The sequence below is a fragment of the Salmo salar genome, chromosome 01 (assembly GCF_965601325.2).
Source record: "Salmo salar chromosome 01, fSalSal1, whole genome shotgun sequence".
NCBI lineage: Eukaryota > Metazoa > Chordata > Actinopteri > Salmoniformes > Salmonidae > Salmo > Salmo salar.
The window spans coordinates 142,541,490-142,564,616 of NC_138291.1; the positions used below are offsets into that span (position 1 = coordinate 142,541,490).

The following is a 23,127-nucleotide window of genomic DNA, read 5'->3' on the forward strand; positions in this document are numbered from 1 at the left end:
TGAACTGTCATGCTTGGGTTGAGTCATGAGACCAATAATCGTAACTCACTACACGTGTGAAAATAATTTAATACAATTCTGTACAAGTTCAATTACAGCTTGAACTATTTTATATACAGTACCAGTCAAGTTTGGACACCTACTCATTTGAGGGTTTTTCTTTATTTGTACTGTTTTCTACATTGTAGAATAACAGTGAAGACATCAACTAGAAATAACACATGGAACCATGTAGTAACCCAAAAAAAGTGTTAGTTTCAAAAATTTTTTTTTTGGTAGATTCTTCAAAGTAGCCACCCTTTGCCTTGATGACAGCTCTGTACACTCTTGGCATTCTCTCAACCAGCTTCATGAGGAATGCTTTTGCACAGTCTTGAAAGGGTTCCCGCATGCTGAGCCCTTGTTGGCTGCTTTGCCATCACTCTGCGGTCCAACTCATCCCAAACCATCTCAATTGGATTGAGGTCAGCTGATTGTGGAGGCCAGGTCATCTGATGCGGCACTCCATTGCTCTCCTCGGTTAAATAGCCCTTAGACAGCCTAGAGGTGTGTTTTGCGTTATTGTCCTCTTGTAAAACAAATGATTGTCCCACTAAGCACAAACCAGATGGGATGGTGTATTGCTGCGGTAGCCATGCTGGTTAACTGTCTTGAATTCTAAATAAATCCCCAGCAAAGCACCGTCACACCTCCTCCATGCTTCACGGTGGGAACCACATGCATAGATCTGTTCACTTACACTGTGTCTCAAAGACATGGCAGTTGGAACCAAAAATCTCAAATTTGGACTCATCAGACCAAAGGACAGATTTCCACTGGTCTAATGTCCATTGCTTGTGTTTCTTGGCCCAAGCAAGTCTCCTTATTGGTGTCCTTTTTAGTGTTTTTGCAGCAATCAACCATGAAGGCATGATTCACGCAGTCTCCTCTGAACAGTTGATGTTGAGATGTCTGTTACTTGAACTCTGAAGCATTTATTTGGGCTGCAATCTGCGGTGCAGTTAACTCTAATGAACTTATCCTCTGCAGCAGAGGTAACTGGGTCTTTTCCTGTAGCGGTCCTCATGAGAGCCTGTTTCATCATAGCGCTTGGTTTTTGACTGTAGTTGAAGAAACTTTCAAAGTTCTTAATTTTACGCATTGACTGACCTTCATGTCTTAAAGTAATGATGGACTGTTTCTCTTTGCTTATTTGAGTTCTTCTAGACATAATATGGACTTGGTCTTTTACCAAATAGGGCTATCTTTTGTATACCACCCCTACCTTCTCACAACACAACTGATTGGCTCAAATGTATTAAGGAAAGAAATTCCACAAACTAACTTAAAGGCACACCTGTTAATTGAAATGCATTCCAGGTGACTACCTCATGTAGCTGGTTGAGAGAATGCCAAGTGTGCAAAGCTCTCAAGGCAAAGGGTGGCTACTTTGAAGAATCTCAAAATATATTTTGATTTAACACTTTGGTTACTACATGATTCCATGTGTGTTATTTCATAATTTTGATGTCTTCACTATTATTCTACAATGTAGAAAATCGTACAAATAAAACCCTGGAATGAGTGGGTGTGTCAACTTTTGACTGGTACTGTATCACTTAATTTCAAGGACAGTTCTTAAATTTAAATGTTACCCCCCAAAATAAGCAAATTGAAGGCATACCTAAATACGTTTTCAGTAATTGAGTGGAATGTCACATTTTCCTATACTCCATACACTTTTTATGCAAAGTAATCATTTTTGAGTGGTACGTTTTTGTCCTCTGTTACACATGTCTAAATAATTTCCGTTTTGATTGGCTGGTATGAAATCCTCCTCAGTCTCTGATCCACTGACTGACAATGAAGACCCCTCAGTCTCCTCCAGCATGTTTCCTCCTCTTGGTCGCATCAGATGATTCACATAGGGGACGTTTTCTCCAGGACGTCCCTCCACTTCTAACCAGCCTCCCCTTCCTGGCTTTGGGGACCGTATGAGTCAGGATCAAAGGCAGTGTTGTGGTGATGTCTATGCCATGGTCAGTGTTGCAGCAGAATTCAGGCACAGGGAACCCCTGGAAGGTTAGAGCCTGTGTTTGGAGTAGAGCTGCCCCAGGGAACAGTGTCTTAATGGCCTCAGAGCAGTACATTCTCCTGAGACTAGGCTGGAGTGGAGTCTCCATCTGCTGAGTTGGGGAACACAAAAGTAAGTAAAACATGCTTAACACACTCAAAAGTAAGATAAAATAACAGAAATCAAGTATTGATAAATAGAACAGCAGAAGTTCGTCATACTTTTTTTCTACTCTTGTTTCCTCTCACTGACAGTCCTCCTTACAGACGAAACATCTGCAAGCAGCTCCTCGACCAATCGCTCACTCTCCTCCACTTTCTGACATGCCATCTGAAGAGAAATAAACCGAAATCCCAGGTGACGCCATCATGTTTACCAATGGTTGTACATAGTCATTTGAACGTTTGTACATTTCTGTTTTCATTATCCATTACATTATCCATTCAATTTACCTTCAGTTCGACTTGCAAGGAGTTGTTCATTTCATTAATCTCATCCACCTCCTGCAGGGATCCATCTAAGGAGAATAGTCTATATCTACACAGAGAAAAATAGAAAAGTGTAAGACTAGTCATACAGGTACCAGGCAAACACACTCAGATTACATTTTTCAAAGTCAACAGCACCCAATGCCAAGGCCCAGGGGTCAGCAAAGCTAGTACCTGTGTTTCCAAACAGCACGGTTGTAGTTGACTGATGAACAAGATGCAGACAGTCTCCAGTAGTCCTGCTGTTCCAACAAACCCAGGTTGCTGACCCGGACAGGAACGCTGCGGTATTGAATACTCAGACAGTGCAACTCAAGAGTTCAGACCTTAAAAACATATAATCACTCACTAAAGAACCCATGACAAAACACTAACAGTTTCATTAAAAACAGTGTGAAGGATATCACAATGTGAATGTACTGACCTGCAATGTGATCTGTAGACCGCATACTCCAGTGTGTGAGTGGAGCCTGATGATGTGACCTCACTGGGTGTCAGTAGCAGAAAGATCAGCTCCTGATTGGAGACTGCTCTCTTCAGGTTCTCATGGACTACTTGCTTTCTGAAGGTCATTTGTTGATCTGTGTTTCTCCGCTGTTTATACCAACCAATCACATTCTCCTGGATAGGAAAGTCAAATAAAGTTGAAGTTGATAGTTGCCCTAGTAGCAGCATAGACAGAGAGGTCCTGTTCATTTGTACATATTTAATTTGTTTTCAGAATCAACCTTTTTTTTTTTATAACAATTACTTTTTATTGTATATCTGGTGGTTTTGAGACACGGATTTGCACATTGTCTGACAGGTAAACTTTTTTTTTTGGCTTGACTAGCTAGCTGGCTAATGTTTTTTTAGAAACATTTATTTGGACATGTACAGTGCCTTTGGAAAGTATTCAGACCCCTGGACTTTTCCACATTTTGTTTTACGTTACAGCCTTATTCTAAAACTGATTTCATTTTTTTTTTTGTAAATCTCAGCAATCTACACACAATACCCTATAATGACAAAGTGAAAACAGGCTTAGAAATGTTTGCAATGTATTACAAATAAAAACCAGAAATACAAATTTGCAAAAATGTTAACTTGTTTTTGCGTTGTCATTATGCGGTATTGTGTCTAGATTGAGGGGGGGAAACAATTCTATCAATTTTAGAATAAGGCTGTAGTGTAACAAAATGTGAAAAAGTCAAAGGGTCTGAATACTTTCCGAATGCACTGTACTAGCTTTTTTATTTCACCTGGCTGCCAGTTCCTGATCTTTTGAGATTATGTGAGGAGTCGCTTGAAGTGTAACAGGAATGGGAGATGGAGGAATACGGTGCTGAGGCAGAGGCTCATAGTCAGGACAACTGGCTACTATTCTGAACTTTGTGTAGTGAGCATTCTGCCACCCAGAGCTGCTGAGGCATCACCCAAGTGGATGCTACACTACACAGAGTGGAAGAAGAGAAGTCCAGTGTCTATATGACACAGGTTGGTTGGTTCCCTGACTTGCCCTCTACAAGATCATCAGCAGACTCCACCACCAGCATCATCTACCATCTTCTGACCAGTTCCCTACGCTCAAGCATGCAGTAGTACCTCAGTGCCCTCAAGCCATGAATGAACTGACCCTCTACATCTGCAGAGGCTGCAGCTTTCAAAGACTTGGCCGCTATTGGTTGACCTGACCTGTCATGATACAGTGCTTGTTTGTTTTTTTTTGCTTATGAAGTGCTTTGATATTTCTATTATTGAAAAAGCTATAGAAGTTGAATACATTATTATTAAATAGGAAGAGGCTGAATAAAAGTGTGCTTTGTTGGCTATCAAACAAGATAGGAAAGAAATGCAAACATCTTGCATAACGGCAAAGGTTCCTTTTCTCCCTGGACTCAGTTGAAATATCCCTATTTGTGACAGCAAAATTACCAAGGTATCTTATTCCACTTAGCTCTTTATAATTTGACAAAAGGTGCCTTACTTCATCCTGGTTCACCTCCCCTATACTATTATAGAAGCTTTTGGGCGGGGAGAAAAACACTATTATTGGAAGTGACATGCTGCTATCAGAAATGGTCCAAATACTGTTGCAATACACACACAGCTGAATCACAATTTTAAGAAACCTTTCATCTCTGCAGTTTACCTATTGAGCTTGCGACAGGATATATGTTTCTGAATGTCTGGAACAGAAACCACAGTGAGATAAAAGTCAGTTCACACTAAGCCAAGATGACATTCTGATGATTGAAGTGCACAGCTGATGACTCACTTATTGTATGCTCAAACTGTATGTTGTTGATTTGAGAATCAGTGATGTTGCTTCTCTCTTCAGCTTTGCTCTCCCCAAGAATGAGACCTTCCTGTAAAGCGTAATGAGGCACATACATGTCTGAGGTTAGTTAAATATAATAAACAACCTGGCAATAACCAGCATCTGAATTACTAGGCTATGTGGTCAGACCTATCTGTTGTGGCGTTAGCAAAGGTTAGCTAACGATATAACGTTAGTTGCCCATATTTTCTGTAGACGAACCTGATTAATAGGTGCACAGCTAATGTTGTATATTTTTTCAATCATGAATTAGAATATGTATCTAGCTAACTACTTACCACATCAGAATCACTGTTAAAAGTGCTGAAACATTAATGAACCAAGAACAAATCCGGAGATGCGAACAGAGGAGTTTGAGTCCACCATGCCTCCCGTTGTCAAGGAAGGCAACATGGATAGTGTTCGATTGCGTTAAAACAGCGCATATCCTCTGCGATGGCACACGCATGCACTTTTGCTGCGCAGCTGAATGTGCACGACGGGTCAACTTCTTTCAAGAAACTCGCCAGTGGGGGAGGGTTTTTATTTGTACAACAGAACTTTGCGTACGGTCCTGTGTCTGACTATACTAGCTACCGCTTCAGGGAGGTCCAGAATGGAAAACTCCCTAAGACAACGAAGAGGTCTTCCAAGGTTTGCTATTACTCTTGATACATTTCGAAACGTTTCATGTTCTGCAGTCAAACTCGGATATGGTAGGCTCGGTAACGTAGTAAACTATTTCAAGTGGTTCTTTCTCGGCTTGGCTGTAACTAGGCGGTGTTGATATCCTGTTTCAAAACCATGTTTACGTGGGCAGACAAATGGGCCGACAAAAACGTATGCAGTCAATGTAGTCTCCTTTCTACAACCAGAATGCAATGCTTATTTGAAGTGAGTAGCTATTTGCTGTGTCTGTTCTGCAGGTAACTTGACCCCAATGTGCCATACCGGTGGATGACAGATCTGTGTGAGGGAGGGATGGAGGACCTGTGGAGTATAGCCGTTGTGTTGCTGCAGGTGTGGTTCTCCGTGATGATAGGGTTCATCATGATACCTGCCATGTTTGGCCTCTCCCTGGGGGTCACTTCTGTCTACATTCAGATCCTGGTCAAAATACTGGAGGTAACTGTACGAAAACTCGACGAAAAAGTATGAAAAAATGTATGCGCTCACTACTGTAAATCGTTCTGGATAAGAGCGTCTACTAAATGACTCAAATGTAAACTGCTGGAAATTCTGGAAGAGCTCACAATTTATTATTTTATTCTAAAACATTTTCATCAAGCATAACCTTGAATAGCATGTAATAGCGAATTATGTGATTTTGTTCACATAAAGGAATATTATTTGTTGGAAAACAGATGATTTATGAAAATCAAAATAGTTTTTGTCAATCTGTTAATCTGATCAAATTCAGGCTACTGTAGGCTATATTCACTATTATTGTGTAGGATTATATTCATGTTGCTCCCTGACCCTTTAGAGCAGACAGACATAGTAAATGTGCAAAGTGGGGCACGCAAGGGCAGTTAGGCAATTAGAAGGCAATATGTAGAAAGCATTGTGTCAGAGGTCAACTGAAAATAACTCTGTTCTCTGGGCAGTGGGCCACCCTGCGGATCGAGAGAGGACACAGGGAACGACACACTCTGCCAGTGCCTGCTCCTCTACCCTTTGGTGAGTGACTTTACACTCATCACCCATCAATGAGTTCATGCTGAGGTTTGGACTGGCCTGGAGAAGAGTATGTGAGCGGAGCTGGAGCGGAACGTGCCCAATTTGACTGGAGCGCGGAGCGAGATTCCCAAAGGCTGGAGCGTCGGCCTTCTCGGCCGCTCCAATTTCGCTCCAGTAGCGCTCACTTCACGAGCTCGGGGCGTGCTCTGCCCAGCATGCATTTGTAGTCTACTTGTGTGTTCCTATAGCCCCTTGCTTTAGCTACTGTCATGAAGTTCGCTAAAGAAACTGATAAAACACACTGATGCAAAATCAAGGTGACTTACAAAGAGGAGGACCAAGATCAAGAGAGGGAGTGCGGTGACGTGGTGTCCACACCTAAAGAATCATTGTGGAATATGAAAAGACACATATCCCGAAAGTATGATGGGGTACTTACTATGTGCACATGCTAAAAGAAAGGAACAAGGTGGGTAGCTAACTAAGTGTGTCATTGTAGCAAAGTTTTTATAAACAAAAAATCTGATCTCTTCAAAGTTTAGTTCATTTTTGTTTAATTATCAATACTATAGGCCATAACTGATTTTGGCCCAATAGGCCTGGCATATTCCCACCTTCAAGGAGCTTTCCGTTTTGATTGGGTTATTTTGCCTAAAAACCTTCAGGCCTACCTATAGGGGAAGTAAAAAATAAATAAATGCATCTCTGCCCAGCATAGCAAAAGTGGCTCTGCAAGCAAGGAGAGGATATTCTCTGCTGCCGGCCTGTTCTCTAAGCACCATCGTGTAACCGATGTGAAATGGCTAGTTAGTTAGCGGTGGTGCGCGCTAATAGCGTTTCAATCAGTGACGTCACTCGCTCTGAGACCCGAAGTGGTTGTTCCCCTTACGTTGAAGGGCCGCGGCTTTTGTGGCGCGATGGGTAACGATGCTTCCTTCGTGAGGTGTCAGTTGTTGATGTGTGCAAGGGTCCCTGGTTCAAGCCCAGGTTGGGGCAAAGAGAGGGACGGAACCTACACTCTTACAATCGCATGAGCCTGAAACCACAGACTCTGGCCAAACTCGAATTCAAAGGCACTCACTGAGCCTTATAAAGCATTTTTCATTCCATTTCTAATTAATTCTAAGTAAGTTACAGCCTGTATGTGCAATTTGTAGACTGATGATATAATGATTGAATACAATGAAATGTTGTTTAAATGCTGAGCGTTTATGTCCCTACCAGCCTAGTGCCGCACTCGCAAATGCCTCACAATGTATTTCTTTGTAGGCTATAGGCTTGAAATAACTGAAATAATATAGCCTAAATAATTGATTTTCGTTGCTTCTTAGGCTCCCTGTCTGGTTCCTGACCTATTTAGTGTTTATATGCTGTTTAATACGATGTTTAATACGATGTTTAATACGATGTTTAATATGTAACCTATTTGAAATGATGAGCGCTTCTTACATTCACCTTTTCATGTTCATCAAAATACTTTTGGTTTTGGTTTCAATACTTCAAAACCAAATGGTAGTTCCAGGTAGTCACAAAAAGTAGATGGGGTTGGTTAAATTGGGATTATAATGAATGGGGCTAATTCGGAGCAGCAGTTTTTTTTTCCTGTGAGAGCAGTGCGGTTTTTACCGAAGTAGTTGGAAAGGATGAGCAGTGCCAGAGCGGTGAGACCCTGTCTGTGTAATTTATTGTGGATGACTATAACTGTAATCTTTATGTTCTTAACTTTTGTGCAAAGGAATTATTTTCTATGGGTTCTTCGCAATGCTGAATGTCACCATTTGAATCAATACGTTTTGGTCTGTATTTGCCCCTAACTGAAATGTGAATAACCCTGTAGTAATTATTAATTACACAGGTATAATGTTATTATACAGTTGAAGTCGAAAGTTTACGTACACTTAGGTTGGAGTCACTAAAACTCTTTTTTTTGAACACTCCACAAATGTCTTGTTAGCAAACTATAGTCGGTTAGGACATCTACTTTGTACATGACACAAGTAATTTTTCCAACCATTGTTTACAGACAGATTATGTCACTTATAATTAACTGTATCACAATTCCAGTGGGTCAGAAGTTAACATACACTAAGTTGACTGTGCCTTTAAACAGCTTGGACAATTCCAGATAATGATGTCATGGCTTTAGAAGCTTCTAATAGGCTAATTGACATAATTTGAGTCAATTCAAGTTGTACCTGGGGATGTATTTCAAGGTCTACCTTCAAACTTAGTGCGTCTTTGCTTGACATCATGGGAAAATCAAAAGAAATCAGCCAAGACCTCAGAAAAGAAAATGTAGACCTCCACAAGTCTGATTCATCCTTGGGAGCAATTTCCAAACGCCTGAAAGTACCACGTTCATCTGTACAAACAATAGTATGCAAGTATAAACACCATGGGACCACGCAGCCGTCATACCGCTCAGGAAGGAGACGCGTTCTGTCTCCTAGAGATGAACGTACTTTGGTGCGAAACAGGTACAAAAGTATCTATATCTACAGTAAAACAAGTCCTATATCGACATAACCTGAAAGACCGCTCAGCAAGGAAGAAGCCACTGCTCCAAAACCACCATAAAAATGCCAGACTACGGTTGCCACTGCACATGGGGACAAACATCATATGAAACAAAAATAGAACTGTTTGGCCATAATGACCATCGTTATGTTAGGAGGAAAAGGGAGGAGGCTTGCAAGCCGAAGAACACCATCCCAACCGTGAAGCACGGGGGTGGCAGAATCATGTTGTGGGGGTGCTTTGCTGCAGGAGGGACTGGTGCACTTCACAAAATAGATGACATCATGAGGGAGGAAAATTATGTGGATATATTGAAGCAACATCTCAAGACATCAGTCAGGAAGTTAAAGCTTGGTCACAAATGGGTCTTCCAAATGGACAATGACCCCAGGCATACTTCCAAAGTTGTGGCAAAATGGCTTAAGGACAACAAAGTCAAGGTATTGGAGTGGCCATCACAAAGCCCTGACCTCAATCCTATAGAAAATATGTGGTCAGAACTGAAAAAGTGTATGCGAGTAAGGAGGCCTACAAACCTGACTCAGTTACACCACCTCTGTCAGAAGGAATTGGCCAAAATTCACCCAACTTATTGTGGGAAGCTTGTGGAAGGCTTTCCTAACTGTTTAACCGAAGTTAAACAATTTAAAGGCAATGCTACCAAATACTAATTGAGTGTATGTAAACTTCTGACCACTGGGAATGTGATGAAAGAAATAAAAGCTGAAATAAATCATTCTCTCTATTATTATTCTGACATTTCACATTCTTAAAATAAAGTGGTAATCTTAACTGACCTAAGACAGGGAATTTTTACTAGTGTATGTAAACTTCCGACTTCAACTGTACATCCAGTAAGTTGAGTTGAGTTCTGATGGTTTGTAGCAGAGCAATCACTTTTTGACAGCACCCCTGATTTGAACAAAACCTTCCATACACACTTGCCCATTGTGTAAGTGCTCAGAAAGTGTCTTGTTGGAGCTGAATGCCAAAATGTTCAAGAGAAATGCCGAATGGTGCTCAAAGTTGAACCACACCTGCAGCTAATTTATGCTTGACCCAAACATGTGGTTGGAGGCTCTGTTTGGAGAGTGTGATGCAATTGTGAAGGCGGGAGGTCCTGTATAAACTCAAACTCACTTCCTTGACAACTTCCATCTCAACAGCTCTACTCAACAGCTCTACGCTGCCCCGCGAAGCGCAAGAGGTATGAATTCCCTGACTTCTGCAGAGGCCGTATCACATTAAATGCTACACGGCCAATGCAGACGACGGATTGACCATGATTGTCCTTTAACATCTCTGATGATGGGTCTACAGTGCATTCAGAGAGTATTCAGACCCCATTACTTTTTCTTAATTTTGTTACGTTACAGCCTTATTCTAAAATGGATTGAATTACTTTTTTCCCCTCATCAGTCTACACACAATACCCCATAATTAAAAAGCGAAAACATTTTTTTTACATAAGTGTTCAGACCCTTTTCTATGAGATTCGAAATTGAGCTCAGGTGCATCCTGTTTCCATTGATCATCCTTGATGTTTCTACAATTTGATTGGAGTCCGCTTTTTGACCAAGAAGGAGAGGGATGGAGTTCTGTGTCGGATGACCTGGCCTCCACAATCACCCAACCGCAACCCAATTGAGATGGTTTTGGATGAGTTGGACCGCAGAGTGAAGGAAAAGCAGCCAACAAGTGCTCAGCATATGTGGGAACTCCTTCAAGACTTATGGAAAAGCATTCCAGGTGAAGCTGGTTGAGAGAACACCAAGAGTGTGCAAAGCTGTCAACTGATTGGCTCAAACGCATTAAGGAAATAAATTCCACAAATTAACTTAAAGGAACATGTTTTAATTTAAATGCATTCTAGGTGACTACCTCATGCAGCTGGTTGAGAGAATGCCAAGAGTGTGCAAAGCTGTCATCAAGCCAAAGGGTGGCTACTTTGAAGAATCTAAAATCTAAAATATATTTTGATTTGTTTAACACTTTTTTTGCTTACTGCATGATTCTATATGTGTTATTTCATAGTTTTGATGTCTTCACTATTATTCTACATGTAGAAAATAGTTTTTAAAAAATCTGCAAAACCCTTGAATGAGTAGGTGTGTCTAAACTTTTGACTGGTACTGTATATGGACATGGATATAAAACATTTATACTATGAATACACGTTTTTTTATTATTCAAGTATAAATTACCGAAATTACAATAGATTGACATAGATTTTCAGTTAATTACCCAAATCACCCAAGATTCCGGCAGCTTTCGTAAATTACCGGTAGCTTTGCAACCCTAATTCTGCTCTCATAACAAAGTGTTCCCCTAGTATGAGGGGTTGAATTCAGCTCGGTCTGAAAGGAGTATACCCTGCATATGTGACTGCGTTGTCAGTGTGGGGGCTTGTGATTGGTCAACTCAGCTCCTGTGGCTGATGTATGGGTGCAGATTGGAGCAGCCCTGTCCCACCCTGATGATGCAATTGAGGATTGCGTAACTTCAGGCAGAAAACTCACTCTCTCTGTGTAGCCTAACCTTTGACCCATATGCTGTGAAATGCTGTGTGCCACCTTCATCTGCTCTTTCTGGAAATAAGCGTTTGAAAGACGTCACTTCACCATCCTCTGCAAACCTTATGATACCATTTGCCCTATATTGTGTTAAATACTTATACTCTTTGGACATGTATATCACATACTATTTTATAACCGCATTGAAGATTCCAATAGATCGGTTTTGCGTCAGGCTTTATACTGGGGACTTTTTGTGGTGTCTATAAATTGTTTATCTAGAATTCCAATGTTCAATCATCTGTTGGTCACAAACATTGATATTGTAAATCAGATGTGACAGGAAACTTCAAAAAGTACAGAGGCTTTTTTTTTTTAATGCACCACAGGAAGGACAAGTCACCACCATGATGTTGTGCAATAAGATTTAGCAAATCATTTAGCAAAGATTACAAAATCCACCATGTTTGCTCCTTTCGTCTATAACTCGTTGTCTGTGAACATAATAATTAAGCTTGTATTACTGTATAATCATGGCACAAGGGAAGTGTTTTACTCAAGCTGGGCAAAATACAGTGCTGCTGTGTATGAAGAAAAGGAATGGGAGCTCTCTGCTCAGTGCTCTCAGTGGTACCTGGTACTGACAGGCCTAGTGCTGATCGGCTATGCCACAACAGTCCTCCATTCCGTTCCTCATCAGCTTTACCCTCTCTGGGATATCATAGATAGATAGGTACTACAATCAGTAGGTACATTTAGTTCCTCTTATACTATCCTTGCCCTTCCTTACACCTCTCTATTTTATGTCCTAAATCGCTAGGTATTGACTAAACCCACAGGTATAACGTACTGTAAACCACTCAGTTAATAATCTCTGTTGTCTCCTCTTCTTTGGCCAGGACTCATCCAGAGGGAGGGGGGCTCCATGGAACAGGAGATGGGGGAGCTGCGTCGGTATCGTACCCAGTCCATATCGAGGGGAGAGTTTGCGCTGAGCGACTCATTCTACTTCTACATAAAGGGCCTGGAGAGCATCGTGGATGACCAGGTGACTCAGCGCTTCTCCTCTGAGGAGCTGGTCTCCTGGAACCTCCTGACCCGCACCAACCACAACTTCCACTACATCAGCCTGCGCCTCACCATCATCTGGGGACTGGGCGTGATCATACGTTACTGTGTCCTTTTCCCTCTCAGGTGGGTCTGACCTGCCCTTCTTGACCTCTTCTCCAGTCCTGCCAGTGTCTTACCAGTCCAGTTCAATTCAGTTTATGTCGACCGATCATGTACTCAATATGATGTGATCCATAGTAGAATGGTATACGTTTACATTTCTATAGACTCTTTTTCAACATGTGATTCCTTCTTTCCGTTCAGGATAACCCTGGCAATCATTGGGTTGACCTGGCTGGTGATTGGGACAACTTTGGTGGGATTTCTACCTAACCAGAGGTAACTACGATGTACTACGCTACTGAGTTTTTAACAGTACGTTGTAGAACTTTCATAAATTGTGGTGATAGGAAGATTGAATGTTCGTATCTCTCAACGAGCCAGCTAGCTCGAGAGTTGGTATATGGCTCGAGAAAATAGAATATCCCTGGCTGTTACCTTACATTGCTCTTGTGTTCTAGATTGAAGAACTGGCTAAGTGAATTAGTCCATCTGATGTGCTACAGGATCTGTGCCAGAGGTCTCTCTGCCACCATTCAATACCACAACAAGTTAGTATCCAGACAAACTACTTAGAAATACATTTAGGAAGTAATGTTAGTATCAACATTTTCGATGTCATTGAAATAAATGCTTCTTTTTACAGAGAGAATAAACCACAAAAAGGAGGAATATGCGTAGCAAACCATACCTCGCCTATTGACATTGTCATTTTGGCCAATGATGGATGCTACGCTATGGTGGGTAACATCAACATTGGTCAACATATCACTGATATTTGATATCTCATCCATCACTTTTGGTTCTTAGCAGGCTAGAGTTGTCATGCTCTCTGTGTCTGGTATTATTCCCAGGTGGGTCAAAGTCACGGTGGGCTGATGGGGGTCATCCAGAGGTCAATGGTGAGGTCCTGCCCCCACGTCTGGTTCGAGAGGTCGGAGATGAGAGACCGAAATGCTGTTACCAGTAGGTGAGACAGCAAGTAAATGGGAAAAGACAGCAGGAGATGTCTTTTTCATCTAAACATTTACTCAGTTTCTTCTGAAAAGTAAATGAATCGCATGCCAATGTTGATGGTGCATATATTGATTGTATGACGATATACAGTACATTGCCATTACAGCCACTCAATCATCCTATCTGCTATATATTGTTTTCATCATGATTAGTGTTGTCCTGGTTATTGATCTGCCCCCATCCATCCTCTCCCAGATTGAGGGCTCATGTTGCAGCTAAAACCAATCTACCCATCTTGATCTTCCCTGAGGGTAAGTCTCTATACTTGGACTGTCTGGTCTTTCCTCTGCTGCAGTCTGGAGAGAAGTTGTGATTGGGGTCAATTCCATTTCAATTCAGTCAATGCATGAGGTAAACTCAAATTCCAATTTTCCTTATTACTTTTCGATAAGGGATTGCAGTTTACTTCCTGAATTGACTGAGTTGAATTGAAATAGAGCCTAACACCACTGGACACTGTGGTTGTGGTGCTCATGACCTTTCTGTTCCCTCTTACAGGAACCTGCATCAACAACACATCGGTCATGATGTTCAAGAAGGGAAGCTTTGAGATTGGAGGGACTATATACCCAGTCGCAATCAAGGTACTGGCTGCAATCTGAATGTCTGAAAGCCCCTTGTGTTCTCTAACCCCTGCTCCTCCATCAAGCAGCATGTCACTGAACACTTATTATATGAATACATCGTCAAGTCGGCATGATATTGGCCTTGTTACGTGTTGACTTTGTCAGCCTTTTGATTTATAATTGTTCAAATCTCCTCCTTTCTGTCCTTCCCTGTTAGTATGACCCTCGTTTTGGAGATGCCTTCTGGAACAGTGCCAAGTACAACATGGTGAACTACCTGCTGAGAATGATGACCAGCTGGGCCATCGTGGTCAACGTGTGGTACCTGCCTCCCATGACCCGACGGGTAGGTTGTCACACTGTGTATGCTGTATTACTGCCAGCTACTCCCTCCCATGACCAACAGATTGGACTTGATGTAGTGTTTTCTTCACAAACCCTTACAGAGTGCACACACCTCCTACACCCATGGCCACGGACATACATAAGACCCCTCAAAGACCTCTCTATATGTTTATTAATCATATCCCTCTTCATTGCCGCTTTGGACAGGAAGGGGAAGATGCTGCCCAGTTTGCCAACAGAGTGAAGTCTGCTATCGCACATCAGGGAGGGCTATTGGACATGGCGTGGTAAGGAAACTTTCAGTAAACGTGCTTGAATCTCACTAAATATCCTTCTAAAACATGCCATTCTATCGTAATAGAGTTCTGGAATCAGAAGAAAATGCGCTGTGAACCACACTATTCCACAATAATGGGTTGGAGGTTATTGTCAGCCGTGTTAGGTGACCTGCAGTCTCCTCTGTGTGTCTCTACAGGGATGGGAGTTTGAAGAGAGCCAAGGTGAAAGAGGAATTTAAAGAGCAGCAACAGAAGATGTACAGCAGTATGGTTATGGGGAAGAAAGGTAGAAACTCCCAAGAGCCTCACACAGAGGGTACCAGGAGACAATGACTCTGGAATTAACACTGGACAAAGTATTTTACACACTACAATGCATATGGACTGGATTTATTCCAAATCAAAGGCATTTGTTTTATATTCATCATAGTTGTGTGGTGAATAGAGTATAGATTGATATCTGAATCTGATACACAACATGTATTAACTTTTAATGCATGAAATGCCTTATTTTAAAGACTGCGCAATTACATATTTTATAGAGCCATAAACATTTCAAACTTCACTGCAAGTAGTACTATGGTATAAAATGATCTCTGTTACAGTAATGCTACGTTTTCTGACTGCCATCTAACTAAACTCACCATAATCGAAGAATGTGTTTACATTGACCCAGAGTTTGTACTAGTACTATATTACTTTGTACAGTTTGTGCCTCTTATGTTACATTATGCTCCCTACAATACAACCCCTAACCCCATATAAACAATATATACATTCATGTTTTGGAGGTGCTTTGATCAAAGTCTGATTTATTTATTTTAAGACTGGGTTTATTGTTGCTTTACTTAAAATCTTAAATGTTCTGAAATCTACATTTTGGCCCAGTCCTGAAAACCACTTCCCCTGGCCTAACCCTTAAGCATTTATGTATATCTGAAAAGATTAGATGTATAATGGAATGCCTATAGAGTCTAATTAGAGGTTGTGTCTGTCTGGAGCTAGTTGTACATTTCAGCTTGTAATGTCGTATATAAAACACTAGGAGTCAGGTGTTTCAAACAAATAACAATCACGTCACCAACTCTTACTCTGTCCATGATCGGAAGGATCCACTCACACAAAAAGATCTCACTACCTTTACTAAATATCAACAGTCGTCCAAAGTTTTAATTAAAAAAAAGAAATGCTGCTGCTATTAAGTTGAATGGTATGGGGTGTGGGAATCATGTTCGATCAAGGCTGATTAAAACTATTTGGTGTACCTTAAAGCTTTGCTTTTAGATTTACACTCCAAAAACTCATACAAAACACAAATAACCAGAAACAAATATTTAATTTCATACTTTTTTTTATACAAATGTTGTAAAATGTTCACATTAATGACAATGATTACTAAATAAGCTGAGGTCTTGGTGTGTAAAAATACAACATTCCGGTTCTGTTACTTTGTGAAAGGAAGATGGCAATGATTGTTAACTGTGTGGTAATATTACAGGCTTATTTGACTAAGATCCTGTATACATCTAACAATATAACAACTACCATCTAACCAAGGTCATCCTTTTGGGACAAGGACGTACTCTTGATCCCAAATAAAAAGGCTGCCGAGATAAGCGTGGGTAAGACATGTTTACTGTGACGGTGCTTTAATAAAGAAAGCAGAGACTGTGAAATAGCATTGAGTTATTCTTCCGCACACGGTGAGCTGGAGCCAGCTTAAATTTCACAGCCTCTCCTCGGTCGCAGACCCACACCGAGACCATCTCCCAGCCCGGCTCAAGCACCCGGCTATAATAACAATCCCGCAACTTAAATTGCTTGAACAGAAATGTTTGTTCTCTTCTAACAGGATTGTGAATTATTAATCGGATCTAAAGCCGATTTTATAACCCGATTGTTGAGGTGGGACTCTTGGCGAACGATGCTCCACCACACCATTTACTGTGATGTATGTGTCTGCACATCTTTATATCCAATTTAATGTGATTCAGATAGATTTCAAAGGGACATCATAAAAGGCATGGGAGTGACCCCTGCGGGGCCTGTATGACTGGAGACTCCATACAACTGCCCGGTATGTCTCAATATGTTGATTCGATTTTCTCCATTTCACTTTTACTCCAAAGTGATCCATACAAATGTAATGCAGGTACACTCAGTAAATATGAATAAATTGCCAAATTGAATCATTTTTCACGGAGAATGTAGTTCATGGAGGACATCGTTTTAAATCCCAGTTTGCCTGGAACTGAGCATCTTGACCAGTCAGGAGGGTTGATGACTCTGGCTCTGTCTAAGACCTGCCATTAGTTAGGGCTTAATGTCTTTCAAAACATTGTTCTGCCATCCCTTCTGTGCTTCGAGTGGAACTCCTAGGCTAATGTATGTGATGTTGAGGTTCAATGTACACAGACAGAAATCAATATAGAGACATTGAGAAGAATGTCAGGAAAGACTCTTCATTCTACAGCCCCATGATGCAACTCAATAAAAATAGTTATTTGTTTTGGTCTCTGCCTCCCTAATGTTATTGCATCAATTTCATCACAAGCTCCCCCTTGTGCGTTTTGGGCTTAGTCAAAAGACAACAGTCAGGTACATGGATGGACAGAGTGTCCTGATGAGCTGGAGGGGAGTTGTGTGAATAGGTAACCTGTGCTGTCTGTCCTTCCACCAGCAGTCCTCAGTAGCTTCAATCCCGCTTCGTCCGATTTGTGTGTTTCTGACAGAGAGATCAGGATGAGCTATCTACCACTGCATACATCACATCCAATGACACTGTGAATCTCTTCTGAGTTCTGTAATTATTCAGCAACAATCCAATTTATTGTGCGCTTAGTTAATCACTTGACTTCATAAGAAAGGGAAATAAAATGACCATTGATCCAGTACCTGCTTTATTTCATCACATAATTAATCAGACTGATAGTTATCAAATATTATATGTTTTGTTGCAAAAAAAAATCATAATTTGTATTATTTTTGTTCACAGCTCCAGCGAATGCCTGACTATAAAACAGAGCTGCAATTGGAACGGGATGAAGGATGTCTGTCTGTTTGGCAGATAAATAATACAATGAGACAAGTGTGCGATGCTTCAATTCTGTGAGCAGTGTGTCTGCTGTTCCCAGGCATGGCCCCAGACTGGACTGTAGCTCCAGTCACAGGGTGAGCGTGATGCTATGACATGTCACACTATAGCCAGGACCAAATCAGGATTAACGCAGGTCAAAGCAAGCCTCCCATAGACAGACACGCAGCATTTTCACCATGCTGGTTCTCAACAAACAGCGCAGAACAAAGTATGAAAAGAAAACATCTCCAGCAAAGTTTGTGCAAAGTTTCAAGAATTTCCATTTTCTGTTTTTAGTGTGTGAGTGTGCATGAGAATGTGTGTGTGTGTTCATTCCCCCTATAAAGTGACTTGGTGGCCAGGAGGGGGAAATATAAGACCAGCTCTTTCAAGATCCTGCCTGATTTGCATACACTAATGAAACAGGCTATAATTGGTCCACATTGATTTTTTTTGATTGAGCTACAATGGAGTCTGAAGTTCTTCACGTGGAAAGCTGATTGATTTGTGGTTAAATTCAAGATAATTTCGTTTGAGAAATAATTATGCTCTTATCTAGTTATCATCAAATGCTGAAAGGAATCTTTTCGACTAGATTGTATGGTTGGCTTGAGGGACTTTTATTTTGTTGTACGATAATTTCTGCAGTAGTATATCCATATTGTGTAAGGAAAATATGTCATCTTATAGCAATATCATGACCATGAATAGAAAGTTTAAAAAGCTTTCACAGTGAAGGCAAGTTTTGGTGAGCCCACTCATTTTCATCACAGCCTACAACACAGATTAGAGAGTCCACAGACCTTTTTCTCTCTGTTTTGACAAAATAGAAAATGCATTGTGTTGGGAGGGAAACTAAAAAACGGTGAGCTACATGAAAAATGTCCTTTGGTGAGGTACATGAAGGTGTGTAATTGCAGACTACACTTTGCCCTCGGCCCTGTGCCTCAAAAGGTGTTTCTTCTTTTATTGACAGAGTAGCAGAATTTCACCTTGAACGTGGAGCGTGGTGGAGGCTGGCAGTGGCTCCCTGCGTCTCCCCTCCCTCTGATTGCTTTTGTTTCCAGGTCACCTCCTATCTATTGCAGCAACTTTTTCAATTTCTTAGGACTTGTTATAAGAGGATAAAAGGCATGGCCAGTGGGTGCTGAAGGCAGACCGATACCGTTCTCTGGGAAATGTACATAAACCTAGAAAGAAATGATACCAAAGAACCAGATTCGACACCCCTCACTTTCATGCTCACTGAGTAAAGGAGATGATCTAATCTAACAATGGGATTCAATGAAACTCACTGTGGCGCAAGTTCATCAAAGAAATAATCATATAAATGTATTGCTCCGTTAATATAAAATTATCTTAGCCTTGATGATTAATTGCGTTACATTTATGAAAGTGTGTTTTTGTACAAATCAAAGGGGCAGGGGATGATGGATGATGAGGGAGGATATGATGAATGAAGAAAGCAATGGAACTAAATTGAAAGTGTACTCATCCGTTCTCTCTTTCACAACTAATGATAAATTGAGCATGTCACAGTGAACAATACATGTTCAGGTTTAAACATCATCTCCTCCACAGAGCTGTAATGTGGACCGACGACCAGGCAGGTAGCTCAGTCTGACGGAACTCTTCACACTTCTCAGATGGCTTTTCCATTGCAGGCATGGCGTAGAGTGAGAGGGCTTTGATTTGCAGGGAATAATTGAGTGCCTTTGATGAATGACTGTGTTATGGAATACATGGACGTACAGAGCCTTTGTGTACCTACAAGCGTCATGGCCTGTGGTAGACCAGTATTCAGAAGTAGATTTAGACCTGATTCTGGATCTGATCCTAAACTACATTTAATTCACTTTGACAAGCAGCATATACTGTATTCATATACACTTGATTTTTGCAAATCCCAATTCCTCTGGACATTTTGTATTTGTGTGTGTAACCTTTCGCAGACGTCTCTACCTTTCCCTTTGTCTTCCCCAAAAAGTCAAAACTAGTCAAAAGAATTGAGGGCAGACATATTGTTTGCTTTGCTGTGTTAAAAAACAAACTAATTGACACGCAGCCAAAGTTACCGATGATCAAATTCCTATTAAGATTGCATTTGGCTTGGCTCCAGGCGACAGCCTATATTGTAAATAATATTGCTATCTGTGAGATGGCGACAGTTGGGAAATGAAGAAGACACAATGAGGATGGAATTAATAGGGAGAAAATAACGATGGTGCCTTGGGATCTCTATACATGCAGTAATGCAACTTAGTTATTCCTTTACAAATAAACACAATGTAATAATAGCTAGTGGGATTGCACATAGCTGCATAGCTACAGTAGGAAAAACAGCAAATGAACAACAACACAAATCGGAAAAAGGGCTAGTCCCCCCAAACTACTATTTTAATCATTTCCATCCCAGTAATAGTGTGAACGACATTCTCCCCTGATTTAAACAATTATTATAGTCACAGAAAATAAATATTTAATTGAGCATATAATAAAACTGTACACTTACAGAATGTGACCCAACATGGCTCTTATGTTCATAAAGAATCTCTCATAAAGGTCTCTCAGGGTTTTGGGAGAATTCAGCTCTCTTTTTCCTCCAGCACCATAATCCACAACTCCACTGCTGCAATTTTATTCTTTAAAGCACTGCTGCAAATATCAGCTCAGCGGAGCAGCACACTTTACAACTTCTAAGCAAAATGAATACTTTTTAATTTCTCTGCCTGGGATGGCCAGGGGCCCCAGGACAATGTTGATGGATGACGTTTTAATGCTGCTGAATGTTATTTTTACTGAACAGGGAAAACTATAAATTTTTACTTCAATGGCAATGATCGTGCCCTATGCATAAAAGTGTGGCGGATGTGCGTTGCCTATGAATAATCATCTCTAGCAGCAGATGTTACTTTGCAGAAACCAATTCCTCAGATAAGATTTGCAGAAGATTAATTGTCTACAGCTGTTTCATGGCCCGGTGCAATCTTAATACATTTATGAGAAGTTTAAAAGCTCACTACGGAGGCTCCCATGTGAGACTGCAGAGAGAAAGGCTGCTTTATTCCTGCATCTGGATTCATATTCTCTGTCATATTCATCATTAGTCTTTATGCAAGGCGATCCAAGGTGCTGTGGATCATTATTGTGCAAGGTGCAACAGTGTCCTCCTTCCCCGTCTTTGTTCTTTCTTTATCCTCTCTTTCTCACTCATCATCCCAGCATATTTTCTTCTTTTTTTTTTCTTTTTTGAGTGAGCGAATTATTCAAATTTGTGCAAATGAGTTGTTTCCATTTTTCTCCTCTCCGAGTGGAAATTGAAAGTGACCTGGCGTGACCCTCATCAGTTACTGGTACTAAATTGCAGGGAATGTGCCGTCCGCATCACTCTAATGGCACAGGGCCGCGCCAGAGATTTGTTAACGACTGAGATATGACCCTGCCTGTGCATAGCACCTGCAGTAGTTAGGAACAATCACAGTGTTATGACCCATACTCCAGGCTTTATAAAGCACCGTTTGAATATTCCACAGAGAACCCCCGGCAATCATGTTCACCACGCCAATGGTGTGTCAGGGGTCTCACTCAACAGGACAGCCATTTAAAAGGAGCGTTTTAAAGAATCCTTTCATGTTTAAAAGTTCCAGACACAGGCAGGAGGAACACAGATTTTCTGGGGATTTAATTTGCTCAGCATTTAACCCTGTGCAGCTATCGCCTCTAAGTCATTGTGTGCTTTTCATTCCACATTAGCTCATCTAATAGCATGACAGGGTTTTCTCTCTCAGATGATACAGCTGCCGATAGATTGTCTGCATCCATTATTTATATGTGAATCCCTGCAGCGCATGGATGGGTCACAGGAAACACTGTGACCTGTGAGTTACATTACTCTCCTATATTGTGTCACTATCCACATGTTTATTTATGCCACGAATATCATTTTAAATCTCTTGATTATCTAAAAACTATATAACCTCATCTATAATGGACCATAACTCACTTATAATGTGATTTTATACTGTCCAAATGTTTTCACCCTATGTCTGTAGATAATGTATCCCGGTCATGGTTCAGTTAAATATAGGGCCTAATCTATCACAGTCATGGTTCAGTTAAATATAGGGCCTAATCTATCGCAGTCATGGTTCAGTTAAATATAGGGCCTAATCTATCACAGTCATGGTTTAGTTAAATATAGGGCCTAATCTATCACAGTCATGGTTCAGTTAAATATAGGGCCTAATCTATCACAGTCATGGTTCAGTTAAATATAGGCCCTAATCTATCACAGTCATGGTTTAGTTAAATATAGGGCCTAATCTATCACAGTCATGGTTCAGTTAAATGTAGGGCCTAATCTATCACAGCCATGGTTTAGTTAAATGTAGGGCCTAATCAATCACAGTCATGGTTCAGTTAAATATAGGGCCTAATCTATCACAGTCATGGTTCAATTACATGTTGATTACCATTTTTAAATAAGCATAAACATTTTTTGAAATGTTATTGAGGCCTATGTCTAAAGCCCTTCTATCTGGCAGGTGTCTTCACTGATATTTTCAACATGTCCCTGATTGAGTCTGCAATACCAACATGTTTCAAGCAGACCACCATAGTCCCTGTGCCCAACAAACACGAGGGCAACCTGCCTAAATGACTACAGACCCGTAGCACTCACGTCTGTAGCCATGAAGTGCTGGTAATGGCTCACATCAACACCATTATCCCAGAAACCCTAGACCCACTCCAATTTGCATACCGCCCAAACAGATCTACAGATGATGCAATCTCTATTGCACTCCACACTGCCCTTTCCCACCTGGACAAAAGGAACACCTATGTGAGAATGCTATTCATTGACTACAGCTCAGCGTTCAACACTATACTACCCTCAAAGCTCATCACTAAGCTAAGGATCCTGGGACTGAACACCTCCCTCTGCAACTGGATCCTGGACTTCCTGATGGGCTGCCCCCAGGTGGTGAGGGTAGGTAGCAACACATCTGCCACGCGGATCCTCAACACTGGAGCCCCCCAGGGGTGCGTGCTCAGTCCCCTCTTGTACTCCCTGTTCACCCACGACTGCATGGCCAGGCACCACTCCAACACCATCATTAAGTTT

The 23,127-nt window shown here is 41.1% G+C and overlaps 2 protein-coding genes across 2 annotated transcripts; one reads left to right on the forward strand and one right to left on the reverse strand.

Annotated features, from left to right (window-relative positions):
• Window positions 1-51: 51 nt before the first annotated feature.
• Window positions 52-5,254, reverse strand: abraxas1 (abraxas 1, BRCA1 A complex subunit). The gene is given in 11 exon segments (XM_045689294.2): window positions 52-2,118; window positions 2,120-2,162; window positions 2,275-2,383; window positions 2,506-2,590; window positions 2,716-2,823; window positions 2,966-3,164; window positions 4,480-4,544; window positions 4,673-4,709; window positions 4,799-4,889; window positions 5,140-5,160; window positions 5,162-5,254. Coding segments are annotated over 11 exon segments (1,116 nt in total). The 3' UTR covers window positions 52-1,853.
• Window positions 5,255-5,352: 98 nt separating this feature from the next.
• Window positions 5,353-15,720, forward strand: gpat3 (glycerol-3-phosphate acyltransferase 3). Its single transcript, XM_014129424.3, has 13 exons — window positions 5,353-5,494; window positions 5,767-5,965; window positions 6,448-6,520; window positions 12,450-12,744; window positions 12,925-12,999; window positions 13,182-13,271; window positions 13,367-13,460; window positions 13,575-13,690; window positions 13,933-13,988; window positions 14,236-14,321; window positions 14,521-14,649; window positions 14,856-14,935; window positions 15,124-15,720. The coding sequence occupies exons 2-13, from the start codon at window positions 5,798-5,800 to the stop codon at window positions 15,257-15,259; spliced, it is 1,398 nt and encodes a 465-aa protein (XP_013984899.2). The 5' UTR covers window positions 5,353-5,494; window positions 5,767-5,797; the 3' UTR covers window positions 15,260-15,720.
• Window positions 15,721-23,127: the final 7,407 nt, after the last annotated feature.